The following is a 14,580-nucleotide window of genomic DNA, read 5'->3' on the forward strand; positions in this document are numbered from 1 at the left end:
TTTTATAGGAGAGATACAGGGAATCTTAACCATGTGGCTAACAGGTAAACAGCATGTTTATCAAAAGCATTACTGGCCAAGAACTGCTCATAGGTTTGTTACCCTTGGCTGTGCTAAGCCCTTTCTTGACCCATTACAAATAGCTTACAATGAGTTTGATCTCATTTCAGGAATGTTTGATAGTTGTTTTACAGGTCAGACAGAGTGGGAGAAAAAATTTTTAAAGACTTGACAGGCAACAATTAGTCTGTTTCACTTATTTATTGCACATACAGTGTGCTTTATTTGGTCCGTATGTATTTCAATGCATTTACAACAGTTCACTGTAAATCCTTTTTTATATTACAATACATTTCAACAAAAGAATATAGGGATATTGGTCTACAGGAATTTGTGACTAAGCAACAAACAAAAGTGCATATATTTGTAAAAGCATAGTGAAACAATTGCATTTTAATAAATAAATAAATAAAATTGTATTCAATGACTGTGATCACTTTAAAAAAAAAAAAAACAAAACACAAATATCAGCCAACTACCACCTTGATTCAATATTAAACATGGCTTGGTTTTTGTGTTTAGGTGGCAATTGAACTGCTTTGTCTATTCATGGAATGATGAACACACAATTTATTTACATATTAGGATTATACTCGTTAAATTAAAATGTGTTTTATACAGCTGGGGTCCCTTTTCTAATTCAGTTATTTCTCTTCATTGGAATTATTATTAGATCCACAAAATACAACAACAAACATAACATGAAATACTGAAACAATGCATTGGTCAGTACAAATCTGCAAGATACAGGCAGTGTGAGCATTCAAATCCTGGATTTCTTCAAATATTTTCCAACCCTTTCTTAGTCAAGACACCATGATGAAATGACAGAACCTTGAGTATGAGAACATATATCATCCTCCTTCTACTCAACCCAATATCAACCTTGCAGCACTTGTCCTGGTACGTACACATACACAAAACCAAAGCCTTACTGGCCTTCACAGAAACCTAAACAACCTACCTACCACAATGAACTGAGGATGCTTTTTTGAGTGCCCTGGGTGACTTAGTGTTACAGATAGTAAAATAAATGTTCCAGGATGTCCTTTATGTATCATTTAGCCTGAATAAATATGTAAATGAAGTCCATGTGACCACTTTGACCTGTGGAAATCCTCCTACCACAGCTTGTAACTAGAATGGTCCATAGTTCCAGTAGCTGGAGAATACAGATATCTGAAAGGAAATATCATATATTGCTAAATGCATCAACATCACATTCAAAACTCAAGTCTAGTATTTAATTGCTGAGATTTCTGTGCTTCTCTAAGTTTGTCTTAGATTGAGTGCAGATAAGGAGATCTAACTCTCTGTACATTTGACACATTTTCAAATAAATAGCAAACTTCATGAACCCACATGTACCCACACGACAGCAAATCATGTCAGGATAACACATCAGTGGAATAATCAGTTTTTCAGCCCCCGCTGAATGCTATCACAGGATGAGTCTCAGAACATTGCAGGCCTGAGGGCGATACCATGGGAGTATGTAGTGCGAGGGGCTCCACCCACCTTATCTTTCAGCTGCTGACAGAGCTGCAGGGAGATGGTGAAGAAGACCAGGGTGTCGTTGAGCCAGGGAACCACACACTCCACTTTGTGCACATGACTGACTTCAAACTTCGTGTTGTTGATTTCGCTAGTGGTGACAGAAGCACACAAGAGCACTCATGAGAGCAGAAGCATAACTCCACCTGTTTGGTACATGTGAGTGAGTAAACAAATGCACTCTCATCTTTGTCTCTGACTGATACTGACACTGGAAGCAGTCTTAACAGGAAGACAATATGCACATACATTCAACCCCCTTTATCAAAGCAATCACTTAACAGATTAACCCATTACAAATTAACTATACTTTATATTTACAGTAAAAATCTAAAGCTAAATAATAGATGCCTTTATAATTAATACTAAAGACTAACACAACACAAAAAATGTGATCACAAATACTTACAACATCGCACCAGGATTATGCAAAACTGAACTTCCAGCAGGCTTAAAGTTCTAGACAAAAAATATTTATGGAAGCAGAAAATGAAATTGATAATACCCTGATATTAAATCATGTTAACTTTAAGAAACACAATGTAAATGATATTTTGTTCACTATCAACTATATATGATGTACAATACATGCAAAAGGTTCCATGTTGTTAATTTAAAAAGGATCTTGACCTTTTCATTGTAATATTACCCAAAAGTGGAACAGATGAATTATATCTATACTGTATTATTCAAAGATCTGCAGGTTTTTAATACCCAGGAGACTAATCTGGAGGACTTTTTCACATGGATTTTTTCCTGTAGTCTTGAAAATGAGGCATATTGGTTCTAATTCATCTCTTTTGTTGCTTCAACTAATGAGGATGCTGTGAAATATAATAAATCTTTAATATCACAGTGCTAATGCTGCCAATTGAAACACCATTTTTCTGCACAAATTCTTCATAAAGTATTCATAACAGCTTTCATGCTATTCATCTTATTTAAGAGCATGTTGTACTCCTTATACAGCAGACTGCCAAGTGTGGTGTAGGAAGCTGAAGCACTCAGAGGAATTGTCTCAGCATTAAAAAAAATGGATCTTTCGCTTACAGTGCACAATTTTAGTCCTGTTGCTGTGAGAGTCAAGAAGGCTCCCAGAGCTTCAGCCGGTGAGTCAATTCAGAGAAACTAGAGGGACAGGTCGTGAAACATGCCGTGGGCAACAGTACCTATCTGTTGATATTCAGCTGTTTGTTTTTCTTGTGTGGTTTTAGGATTTTATACATATTAAAAACACCTGTAACATATTTGCAGTTTGTCTGAATTATTCTGGGTGTCAGAGACACATCCTGTAATGTTCAGTCACATATTACTTGCCACACCCTCTTCTATGAAGTTTTTGTGTGAAAGAGTGTGTTGTACTGCTCTATTTACAAATACTTGTGAACACTGTGCTAACCTACCCCGACATACTAACAGAACTAAGTCTTTCTAATTTTTTCATATCCACTGCTCATTTTGACAATTAAAGGACTAGACACTATAAATTGTTTTAATGTCAGAGACTTTCATTTTTTTTTCCAAACAAATACTAAGCAGCAGCCTATTTTGCTGGGAATAGCCAACAGAGTGCTACCTTGGTGGTGCTGGGTTGCAGGACATGCAGCTGGTAAACAATCAGACACAGCTTGCTGAGGTTAATGTAGAAGTTCACCATCAGGTCCCCTGGCATCGGGGGCGTGAACATTTTCTAAAATACAGACAGACAGAGAGCCTGTGAAATGGAGAGCCCTGTGCTGGCAAGCCATGCTTCTTGGGTCTTCTAGTCCCGGGCTTACCATGAGACCACTGGAGGCCAGCTCAGGCAGCGTCATCGTTGCCGGGGTGGTGAGCCGATTGCGAGCTCGTGTCAACTGCATCATCACTGCATCCATCAGCTACCAACAGAAAGGAGCAGAGGTAATGTCAGTGTGTAAGAAAGAAACAGTACACCAAAATACCCTTCGTTATTTGTTGTATTCAAACAGTCAATGTTTTATGTTTTTCCCTCATGTGAATTTGGAAGTAATTTCAATGTACACATTATTAACTATTAAACTAATTATGTACTCCTAGCACACATTTCAAACATAAATACACACCATCTTTGAATTTGAAGTGTGACACAACATCGCTCCATCCTTAAGGATCCTTAAGTATCCTTATTTCCTGGATTTTTAAGATGTCTTATTTTCTACATATCAAGTGTTCTTTTCCGGCTAATGCATTCAAATAACTAATTTCAGCCAATTAGTGACAGGTCATTAGGGCCATTTATTTCCACAATACACAATGGAGCCTGGTAATAGCATGTCAAGTGAGTGCACAGAGGCTTAGGGTGAAAAAGGGAAGAGTGCATTTAATGGGAAAATTATCTTGCCCAACTTGTTTAATCATTTAGCTTCCGTTTCACCTCAGAGATTTCCAAAGAATTTAATGATGTTTCATTCACACAAGTAATCACACAGCCTCAACTTATAAAGAACATTTTAGCTGGAGTGAAACAACACAAACTCAGTTTATTAGTTGCTTTATTTTGCACCATGTCATCTTGTGTTCAAGTAATAGGCAATTATGTCAGAAATACCAGTTATGAATAGCTCTATACAAACTGGTGATGGTTGCTCAGATACATGTTTGGATTAAAACTAGCCCATCTAGCCCATGTAGATTAGACAGGACTAATTTTGACCCTATGTCACTGTGTTTAAGAAAAACATAGAGCTTAAACATTAATGTACGGTACTAGACATTTCAAAAGCCTTAGACACACCTGAACAGAACAAGATATTGTTCAAAACTATCTACTTGTTGAGTGCAGCTAAAAACACAGACAAAAGGGCTGTTTTGTAATGACAGTCATGTGAGACAATGCTGTGACTAACCTTGTTAACTTCGGCCCCAGTTTTGAAGTGGTAACTCTCATCGCGGCTGTTCAGCAGCTGAAGGGCCTGGTTCACATGGTTCCTTGCATCTTGTATCTGAGGAAACAGCAGCTGAAATCAACTGGAGTTGTTAAAGTGAAGAATTACCAAGAAATGGCAAAAATGTCTGAGGGAAAAAACAAAACCACATGCATTTTGCAACAATTTTAAAAGGACATGGTGTGCTGAATAGTGAATACCAAGAAAGGACACCAAAACCACTTGCTGAAAGTGATGGCACATTCTGATATTTGCTGCATGAATCTCTTCATTCCCAAGAGAAGCAATTCCACACAACTGGCTTTTTCTTTCCCATTTACAGAGTAATTTTTTTGGTCAGGCAACTCTTTGAACCTTCCCAGACTTGCCAGGTGCAGTTGCCAGATTACTAGGGTTAAAGCGTTTTGCATACACAAACCCACAGAGGAAAGGAATTAATTCAAACACGGTAACAAGTAAAACAAAATCAGATGCTCAGACCAAACCTGCTGCATTTTCCATTGCTTGTCGTCTCGAAAAGCAAAATGCATTACTTGATTACTTTTGGCCATCTTTAAATTGATATCCTAGAAGACAAAAAAAGAGGCATTTACTCCAGGAAAAGATACTCCTGGAATTTAACTTGATATGAGAAACAAAATTATTGTCTTTCTCTTAAACCAGGATTACTTGAGTTCAGTATGTATACGAATTGAATAGTAGTAACTGCATACTTACAGCCTGGGTTAGAGCTTCCCCTTGTAATGTCAGCACTCCTTTCACTTGATCCATGCTGAAAATGAATGACATTATTAAAAATATATTTCACAGACACTAGGACACAATAGCTCACAGAGGGACTTAATCCATGGAGTAATGACACACAAATAAATAGGATTTGCAGTGGTGAGAGACTAGGCACCTTGATGATCCAAATTCAACACGGTGACAGATGTACAATAGCCAAACAATAAGATCTGATGGGACAAATGGACTGTTATTGTCACTATTCTTGCCTTTGTTGTGTTTTTTTCTTATGTTAATTATAAGGATGAAACCAAATACTCAGTATTTACAAATAAATTACCTGGAATGGTACTTTCACTCTCCAAATGCTTATTCACAATAAAAGAAGAAAAATCTGTCATCACTTTTTGACATGAACAGCCTAACGAGCTCTGCATGAAATACAGATGGCTCAGTAGTACAATGTTGAGAAAAAGTTCATGTATCCCCTTTGGAGTGTCCATATTTTCTCATCATTTAGACTTTTATTTCTACAAAATATTACGGTAACCTCCGTAAACAAATAACACAAGTAAATATCCTTGTATGAAGAATTATGTGAACCCTTGGATTCAGTAACTGACAGTGCTTCCTTTAGCAGCAATGACTGTAACTAAACTCTTGTAACTGTTATCAGTGTCTCATGTCAGCTTTGAGGACATTGGCCCATTCTTCCTTACATATCTACTTCAGCTTAGTGAGACCTGAGAGCTCATTTCAGGTCATGCCACACTTCATCCCTGAAATTTGACTCAAAGTTAAAGAATGTGAAATTACTGCTTCTTCAGACACTGTTGCAGATCTTCACAAATATTTAGGATCACTGTCAAAATCATGATTCTGTCATGATACATTCTGAAGGAACATTCTGTTTCTTCTGTTGGAAGGCAGTAGTTCTGGTTGTTTCTCATCGTGAAAAATTCTCCTTTTATGACACTTTTGACCAGAGAACACTTTTCCAGTAGTCTTGTGGATCATTCAGCAGAGAGGGATCCGTTCTTTTCACAGATTAGTGGCCTCTTCTTAGTTTTTCTAATAGTTGAAGCATGAACACTGACATCAGGTTTGGTGAGAGAGGCCTGCAGATCCCCGAATGTTACTCTGGGGTTCTTTGCAACTTCCTGATTGACTTTCCAGGTTTTTCTTTGAGAGATTTTGGGTGGACAACCCTTCCTGGGTCGAGGTACCGTGGTCTTATTTTTTTTTCCATTTGTAGACTGTCTGACAGCAGACAAATGGTCCCCACTGATTCTTAATTACTCATGTTTTTCAACTTCAACATCACCAATGTGCCTCAAAAAACATGCAATTATTGGTAAATATTGGTTATTTAAGAAAAGACTGATTGCAATTAAACAAGGCTATCCTTGCAATAAATTGTAATTCCCATAATCATGTTTGGAGTTCATAAACTTTTTCTTGCACTGCATTAATTTTCCTTCCTGAAAGCAAGCAATGTGAACAACTTTGCAGAGCCATTATTTACACAGAACTGAAATATCACACAGTTCTTGTGGAAAAAAGCATGCCTGATTACGTCTTATGACCCATACAATTCTCAAATTACTCAAAGTACACATCCCTAGTTAATTTTTCACAGTATCATAAATTACACATCAAAAGTAAAAATGAGCATAAAAATGTTCATGATGGCATTCATGGCATATATTCATAGAAAAAAATTAAATACACATCAATGAATATGCTATAACTCTGAATTCAAAAAAACTATCCATTTGTTCAGGCACGTTAAAATGTTACACAAGCTGAACTCAAAAGACATGCAGGCATTGATTTCATATGGGGCACTCTAGTGCTGGACTCTGATAGGAAAGTATTTGGTTAAGTAAACCTTGTATTGGCATTAAAACCCTTTGATGTGAACCACTGTTGCTGTTACTCTTACATATCTGAACTACCCTAATATTTGCTTGAGCATTGCATGTAACTAAAAGCTAGACAGACAGATTTACAATATAAGTTAACCTCTTCTAAAAATGTAAAGATTGTCATTTCAAGTAAGCAATACAAGCTCCAAAATACAGTATTTTAATTGAAAAGACAGACCACCCTCCTGGAAAATATATGGATAGTTCAATTTCCTTCAGCCTTTGAAAAAAAAATTGTTTGTGAGGTTTACATAAAGTAAATATTCAACATCATTATACTACTTCAGCAGTGCTTATCATTTCCAGATTAACACCTGGAAAGCACTAGAATACCTATAGTTGTGGACTTCTTAGTACTGATGATATTGTTACTGCTGATTCCTTTTTCTAATAAAGAGGCAGCGAGATATTTGACATTAGAAAACAATGTAATTAGTTTATGTTCTTATGTAGGTTTCCCTTAATTTTGTGTGTGTGATGTCATGGTCTTTTACTGGGTTTTTTTTTATCTTTTTGTACAAGTTTATTTGTCAGGATCTGTCTGCATCTGTATTTGTTCTCACCAAAGAATGCACCTCCTCCCATAGCATAAACCTGAAATGTCAAAGATGTTTAAAAACCCGCATGCTTGACCTTGCTCTGGCTATCTTCAGTGGCCTCCCATCTGTTGACTCTTTAGTAAGTTCAAACAATGCAATGCTGTGAAACGCTTAAACAAAATGGTAAGCAGTGATAAGAAACACACTTTGAGCGATGATCAGTTCACTAATTTCTCCCAGCACTGTAGTAGTAGAACTGTATCCATTTTGATCTGTGTGCTTTTGAGTATAGAATTGATAGTTTTCTTAACTATGACCCTCCAGGCAAAACAGGTTTGTGCTGTGTCACATTTTCAAAGTTCAGCTCTGGTAATCTTATGCTGCATTTGAGCAGCTGATTACACATAATGTAATATTGAGGAATCAAATGAAACAGAATTCAAGACACACTTCACCATTTACCTGAAAACAAAAACAGGTCACGCAGTCCACTTTTAATTACAGCAGATGTGGGTATTGATGTAGGAAAAGTAATATACACATATAGTTACTTATCCAATGATTACAAACTAATTTAACAAAACTGGAACTGAGCCACTGTTTATGAAGGCTTCACCAAGTAAAACGCTTCTTTTTCATTGACGTTGTAAGATGGTAATCTTACAAAAAATGTTTGCCCGAAGCACTACTTTTCTAACACATTCTACCACATCAAAATACCTTTTATTATATTTAGAAAAATATTTTGAGGACATATTTGTATCCATACATATGTTGCTCTTGTTTTTAAGTACACAAGAAATTGGACTGGGGTGAATTATTTTGATCCAACCAGTAATAAAGTAACTAAGCTGAAGTGTTAAGTGCTTGTAAAAAAAATTTGTTACTATTACTGGGACAGGGAAAATGGCCTTTCACAAAAATAATAAATAGTGGAATGTAATGTGCTGAAATAACAGCTGTTCATGAAAAGAATACAAATGGTGCATTAAAATAAAGATCGTTTAAACCTTAGACTTCCAATTGCTTTGGTTCTTTTTTGCAGCTTACTTTATTAATACTTTGTAAATAATCATTATTTTCTTTACACCAATACCTGAAATTTTTTACTAATTTTAGAGAGCATCTGTGTACAACATGAATGGAAGCATGGAACTGGTTATGTGGCATTGTGAATGTTACATTAGCCATTTCTTACGTTGAACTTCCAAGAATGAAATTTTCTTGTTTGAGTTGGCTTTCCAGGCCAGCTGCTGGCATGGCGAAGCGGCGTGATGCCTCCTGTGTGAAGAGAAAAAAAAATATTCACCATTTTCTTGCAAAAATGAAAATGCATACTTAAAGCTCTGTCACAGGCTGAGTTTCCATACAACACACTTTCTGCTTGACTTACTACCTGCAAGTGTAGTTACACATTCACGGGGAAAGACTTTACATTTCTTCCATTTTAGCTAAACTTGAAATGTTTCACCATCTAAACAATTTAAAAATCTAAAAATAATGTATGTAGAAATATACAGAAAAATAAAGAGACAACTGCACAAATCATTTATTTACTTGCATAGCAAACAAAGAACAGCTTGAAATTTCAAGTATTTACAAGTTACACATTAAAAGTTACCCATTTAAAAGTTTAATATGTAATAAAATACATAGTTTTACTTTCTCCCCATCTTAATTTTCATTTTCTTTAATTTAACTATTAGTTACATGCATACTGTATTGCAGTCCAATTTCATATTTCATAGTTAGGCAGAACTATTATTAACATACTTGGACATTAATCTAGTTTGTAAGTCTTTACCAAGCATCTACACAAGGAACAACCTCAGGGCATGCAAATCAATAGCAAAACAGCAGCTTTTAAGAAGTTTTAGTGGAATTCATTCAAGAATAGCATGCACTAAAGCATGGCAGGAAAAGGACCTGTTTCAACAGGAGTTTTCTATGGTAGATATACACATCAGGCTTCCTGCTACAGTCATTGCACCACAGTAATTTACAAAGACAGACTTTAATTTATGTTCGAACTTCCCTTTGAAATTAATGTAAATGGTGTTTTAAATCCATCTATATAGAACAAATACCAATGTTCAGCCAATGTTCTACCAATTACACTGATATTAGCGTAAAAAATTACATCAATGTTACACCAAAGTTCTACTCTTGCTACATAATGAAAACGTTCTTTATCGTAATGTAGAAACTGTGTGTTGCATTCAAAATGGTGACAATATAGTTTTTATGAAAACTGTATCTACTCTGGTTGTATTTACACACCATACATGAAATATGAATCTTGTCAAATTGTACCTTCAGTATATCCTGCAGCTGCTTGAGGACGGCATGGACCTCCTCTTTCAAAAGCCATTTGAACTCCTCCTCCTGAAATCACACGCAAGACACTATGTATACAGTTGTATATGTCCTGTTTAAACAATTTTAGTTTACCGTGCCATCAGGTTCTATCCATCAAAGTAAAACATGAATCTTTGCACAACTTTATACAGTATATATACAGTAGATCTAGAAATCCTACACAAACGTTCAAATTTTCTTGTTTTTGGTGTCTTAAAAGCTGAAAATCAAGATAAGTGAAGTCAAACTTAGTTTAATTTACACTAATACACAATATCTAAATGGAAATAAAATGCCTCAGTTTAATTAAAAAAAAAAGTTTTAAAAACTAAAACTTTGAATGTCTTGGTTGCAAAAGTCTGCACACCCTTATATTAATACTTGCTGGAAGCAGTTTTTGCTTTGATAACTTCAGTCTGTTCTGGATAAACCTCTACCAACTGATCACATCCAGATTTTGTAATTTTCTCCCATTCGTCTCTACAGTAGAATCTGAGTTCACTTAAATTGCAAGGGGATCACTCATGAACCACTCTCTTCAGGTCAGCCCACAGATTTTCATTGGGGCTGAGGTCAGGGCTCTGACTGGGCCATTCCTGAACACTGATCTTCCTTTTTTTTCAGCCATTCCACTGTGGATTTGGCTGTTTGCTTTCGGTCACTGTCATGCTGAAAGATGAAAATCTTCCCTACCTTCAGCTTTTTTGCAGAGGGAAGTAGGTTTTTCTCTAAAAAACAAAAAAAAACCTCTGGTATTTTGCACTACTTATTTTCCCCTCTATCCTCATCAGAGCTCCTGTCCCTGCTGAAGAAAAACAGCCCCATAGCATGATGCTGCCACCACCACGCTTGACAGTAGGTACTGTGTTCTTAGGCTTTTGGCTTTGCGCCAAACATATCGCTTGGAATTAAGGCCTGTAAGTTCTACCTTTGTCTCATCAGACCACAAGACCTTTTTCCACATGGCAACAGGAGATCCACTTTTTGCATGATTCAGATGAGACTAGATGTTCTTTGTGAGAAATGGCCTACGCCTTGCCACCCTACCCCACAGCTCAGAATTCTGGAGAACACATCAAATTTTTGCTATGTACATATGGTGGCCAGTCCTTGCCATGAAGTTTCCTCCTTGCTTGGTCATCCATCTTAGAGGGACAGCCTGATCTAAGCAAGGTCCTGGTGGTGCCACACTTAATCAGTTTCTTAATCATGATTTTTACTGTGTTTCATGATATATTTAAGGCCTTTGATATTGTTTTATAACCGTCTCCTAATCTTTATGTTTCAACAATTCATTCCCAGAGATGTTTTGGTAGCTCCTTGTTGCCCACAGTAGCTTCCTTACACTAGCATGCAGTAAGAAACAAGGACACCTGCTGAGAAAACCTACAGAGGCAGCTGATTTTATCCTGAACTAATCAGAATCACTTTAGTTGGTCACATGTGAAGTCAATTAGCTTTGGGCATTTGGAGGGTGATGGGTTAGACCTGAGCACAATTACAACTCCCTTTATAAAGGGTGTGTAAAATTATGCAACCTAAGTTTTCAGTTTTTCCATTTTAAAATTACATTCAGAAATGTGTTGCATTTTCTTTTTACTTTGATGTTGTAGGTTACCAAATCTAAATGAAAGTGGAAAAAAATCTTATTTCATAGGCTTTCACTTTATGCCTCAACACAGTAAAACAATATCGTCAAATATATATTTGATATATTTATACATTGTCTATATATACCTGGCATATATATTTTGACTTTCTGCCTGAAGACAAAAATGAAACCCTTAAATATTGCAAATTTCAACGATACAGTATAACAGTAGACTAACACATGGCAGGTGAAGCTGAAGGATTTCACTTCAACTATTAAGAACGTTTTCATCTGCATGATCTCAACACCTTGTCACAGCAAAATGCAGTAAACCGGTAATTTAAATAATATCAACTGAGCTTGAGCAAGTGCTTACAAAGAATGGACAGTAGCTAAATAACAGGAACATCTATCCAAAGCATGTGCTAATATTAGCTATTTTATGGAATTTCTGTTTTGATTTTATGTAGCCAACTAGCTACCTAGCGACATGGTCCCATATTTTTATGGTCCTCCAGGGTAACGCACTGCTAACGTTAAACAGCTAGCTAAATACCCTCTCTAGCTTATTAGCTCGTCTTCGCCAGCATTGATTTTAGTAGCCAGCTAGCCGGCACGGAGATGCGCAGTTATACGCTTAACGAATGACTTAATCATTTTACAGATAGCGACTGGAGCCATTTAATGAACATTCACTCCCTCGACGAACGAGCCAGCTAGCTATTCACCAAGACACTGAGGCAGCTATCAGGCTAGCTCTAATCACACTCTGCACGACACACAATCATAGCTGGCCAGCTGGTTGTGCATATCTCCTCTTAATCCACAATTCAGTGACAGGCGGCTAGCAAGCACTGTTACTCACTAGGGTTTGTTTAGATATAGTTAGACATTTTTCTGCTTACCAGGACAGCTCTTTCCGCTTGACTTGCCGCTGACATCTTAAAATTGTCGTATAATGTGGCTACCTATCTACGTAGACCTATGGATCTTAATTACTAACAAGCATTAACACACAGCCGTACCGCCTACTGCTTTAAGTGTGCTTGACTTATTTGTTATTGAATTACTATGCTCCACCTCCTTTGGGTGGACTCTGTTGCTACTTCCGTTCTGTATCCGTTCGCTCCAGGCAGAAACTGCCTGTCCGAGCTGATCCAGGTCCAGTTCTGCTGTTTATTTTATATTCAATATACAGAATTGTGGTTAGGGAATCTGGTCCTAGATTAGCAGTTACGGGCAACTTCTGCTTCGAGCCATTTGTTGTTAATCAGTGGCACTCTCCCTGTTTGGCTGCCACTGGGTCACTTGAAGACGTAATTCTCCGATTGCTTTTCTGTCTTCATCTTTCTGTTGGAAGGGTCGTTTATATTCAACAATAGATAGTCTTTCTATAAAAAAATAACTGTTTGCTGGCACAACTATAGCGTCGCTAAGATTCTGTTTTGTTAAACACGCTTACGTCGTAGTTGAAATCTGTCCATATGGTAGGCTATGTAGTTTCCCTCCAAACTGGTATACAGTAGCCTAAATATGAAACTGCTATTTCATGCTTATTCTTGAAAGATGTACATATTTAAGAAGTATTACATTTTGGGTCTGGGGCTGAAGTATTTTAAAGTCTATGAAACGTGCAAGCTAACAATGATGTAAAACATGACAGATAACAAGACAACATTGAATCAGCATTGATTCAGTATAGAAATCGGTTGGATCATTTAATTGATGTTGATTTGATATATGTTCAGAATTTATGTGCAATCCCTTTTAAGCACTGGCAGAACACATCAATGGTGCACATAAATGTTAAATCTTAAATTAACAGTGCATTACATTACATTTATTTAGATGCCATTACCCAGAGTGACCTTCAGCACAGAACAGAAGAGAATCTATTCAAATTAACTGAATAACAGTGTCAGACCAGGCTATCAACATTCCCAGAGCAGTGAGTGTGAGCAGAACACCATTCAAGCACAACCGGCGCTACTAGTTAACTTGTGCTAACCTGAAACAAGACAGCCTACAAAACTAAGGGGAGTCGAGTACATAGTACACCACCATATATCAGTCACTAGATGACAATATCCATAAAACATTGTGATACTATCAATAAAATAAGCAGTAAGCAATGAGAGTAGCAGGTGTGACAGGATGAGGATTGAGGTGGGACCAACATGCAGTCTGAAGAGGTCTGTCAGTCTGAGTCAAAGATGACCAGTGATTCTGCTTTCCTGAGCCCCACAGGAAGTTCATTCCACTACTGCAGGAACAATACAGACTGTCATTGTGGCTGAGAGGAGCAAAGGGACAGTCAGTTGCCCCAAGGTTGAAGAGCAAAAGCATAGAAAGAAAGAGATAAAGCTAGAAATATGGAAATACATAAATAACATAGAAATGTAGGTATTAATGAACATAATTCTTTTTTTTTTTTAATAAGTCATCTTTCTCCTCTTCCCACCAGGAATGTTTCTGTATAATCCTGTATACAAAGGGGTTGAGTGTATACAAGGGGTTGACTACTTTTGAAACCATGACCAAGGGTGACAGAGAGTACAAATGTCAGAACATAAAATTCTGATCTCAAAAGTAAAATATTAAATTATAAATAGCCAAAAGGTAACAATAATGTCCAAAAATAATCACAAGCTTATGGACTTACAGGAAAGCAGGGATAAGGTTTTCAAGCTTTCTCATTTTTAAAATGGACAGTGGGAAGGAGAGCTCAATTTTTACTTGCGTTTTTTAAAAGTAGGAGACCAACAATGACGTAGCTGCATCTGTATTTATTTCCAGCCATCTGCCCCCTTAAATGAATAAATGGTAGGACAACATGACATGGATTGGTACATATGTAAAATCCATGATTTTTTTTACTTTTCTCATTTGTCATCTGCACGCATTTGTCATTTCATTACACA

The 14,580-nt window shown here is 36.8% G+C and overlaps 1 protein-coding gene across 1 annotated transcript; it reads right to left on the reverse strand.

Moving 5' to 3' along the window:
- Positions 1-320: 320 nt before the first annotated feature.
- Positions 321-12,780, reverse strand: LOC118781061 (protein rogdi homolog). The gene is made up of 11 exons (XM_036533924.1): positions 12,565-12,780; positions 10,024-10,095; positions 8,909-8,991; positions 5,235-5,289; positions 5,003-5,083; positions 4,479-4,574; positions 3,393-3,491; positions 3,191-3,304; positions 2,024-2,073; positions 1,579-1,705; positions 321-1,239 (listed from the first exon to the last, which is right to left on the reverse strand). Exons 1-11 carry the CDS (start codon positions 12,598-12,600, stop codon positions 1,198-1,200), a joined length of 855 nt encoding a protein of 284 aa, XP_036389817.1. The 5' UTR covers positions 12,601-12,780; the 3' UTR covers positions 321-1,197.
- Positions 12,781-14,580: the final 1,800 nt, after the last annotated feature.

This window comes from Megalops cyprinoides, chromosome 1 (assembly GCF_013368585.1).
Source record: "Megalops cyprinoides isolate fMegCyp1 chromosome 1, fMegCyp1.pri, whole genome shotgun sequence".
Taxonomy (NCBI): domain Eukaryota; kingdom Metazoa; phylum Chordata; class Actinopteri; order Elopiformes; family Megalopidae; genus Megalops; species Megalops cyprinoides.

What these genes read in the sequence shown, in the direction of transcription:
- LOC118781061 (XM_036533924.1), bottom strand. Translation starts at nt 12,600, where the DNA reads ATGTCAGCGGCAAGTCAAGCGGAAAGAGCTGTCCTG. An exon ending in AGCTGCAGGATATACTGAAG is followed by an intron (nt 8,992 to 10,023) that starts GTACAATTTGAC and finishes CTCTTCACACAG; the next exon opens with GAGGCATCACGCCGCTTCGC. An exon ending in TGCAACCCAGCACCACCAAG is followed by an intron (nt 2,074 to 3,190) that starts GTAGCACTCTGT and finishes TTTTTTGTCTAG; the next exon opens with AACTTTAAGCCTGCTGGAAG.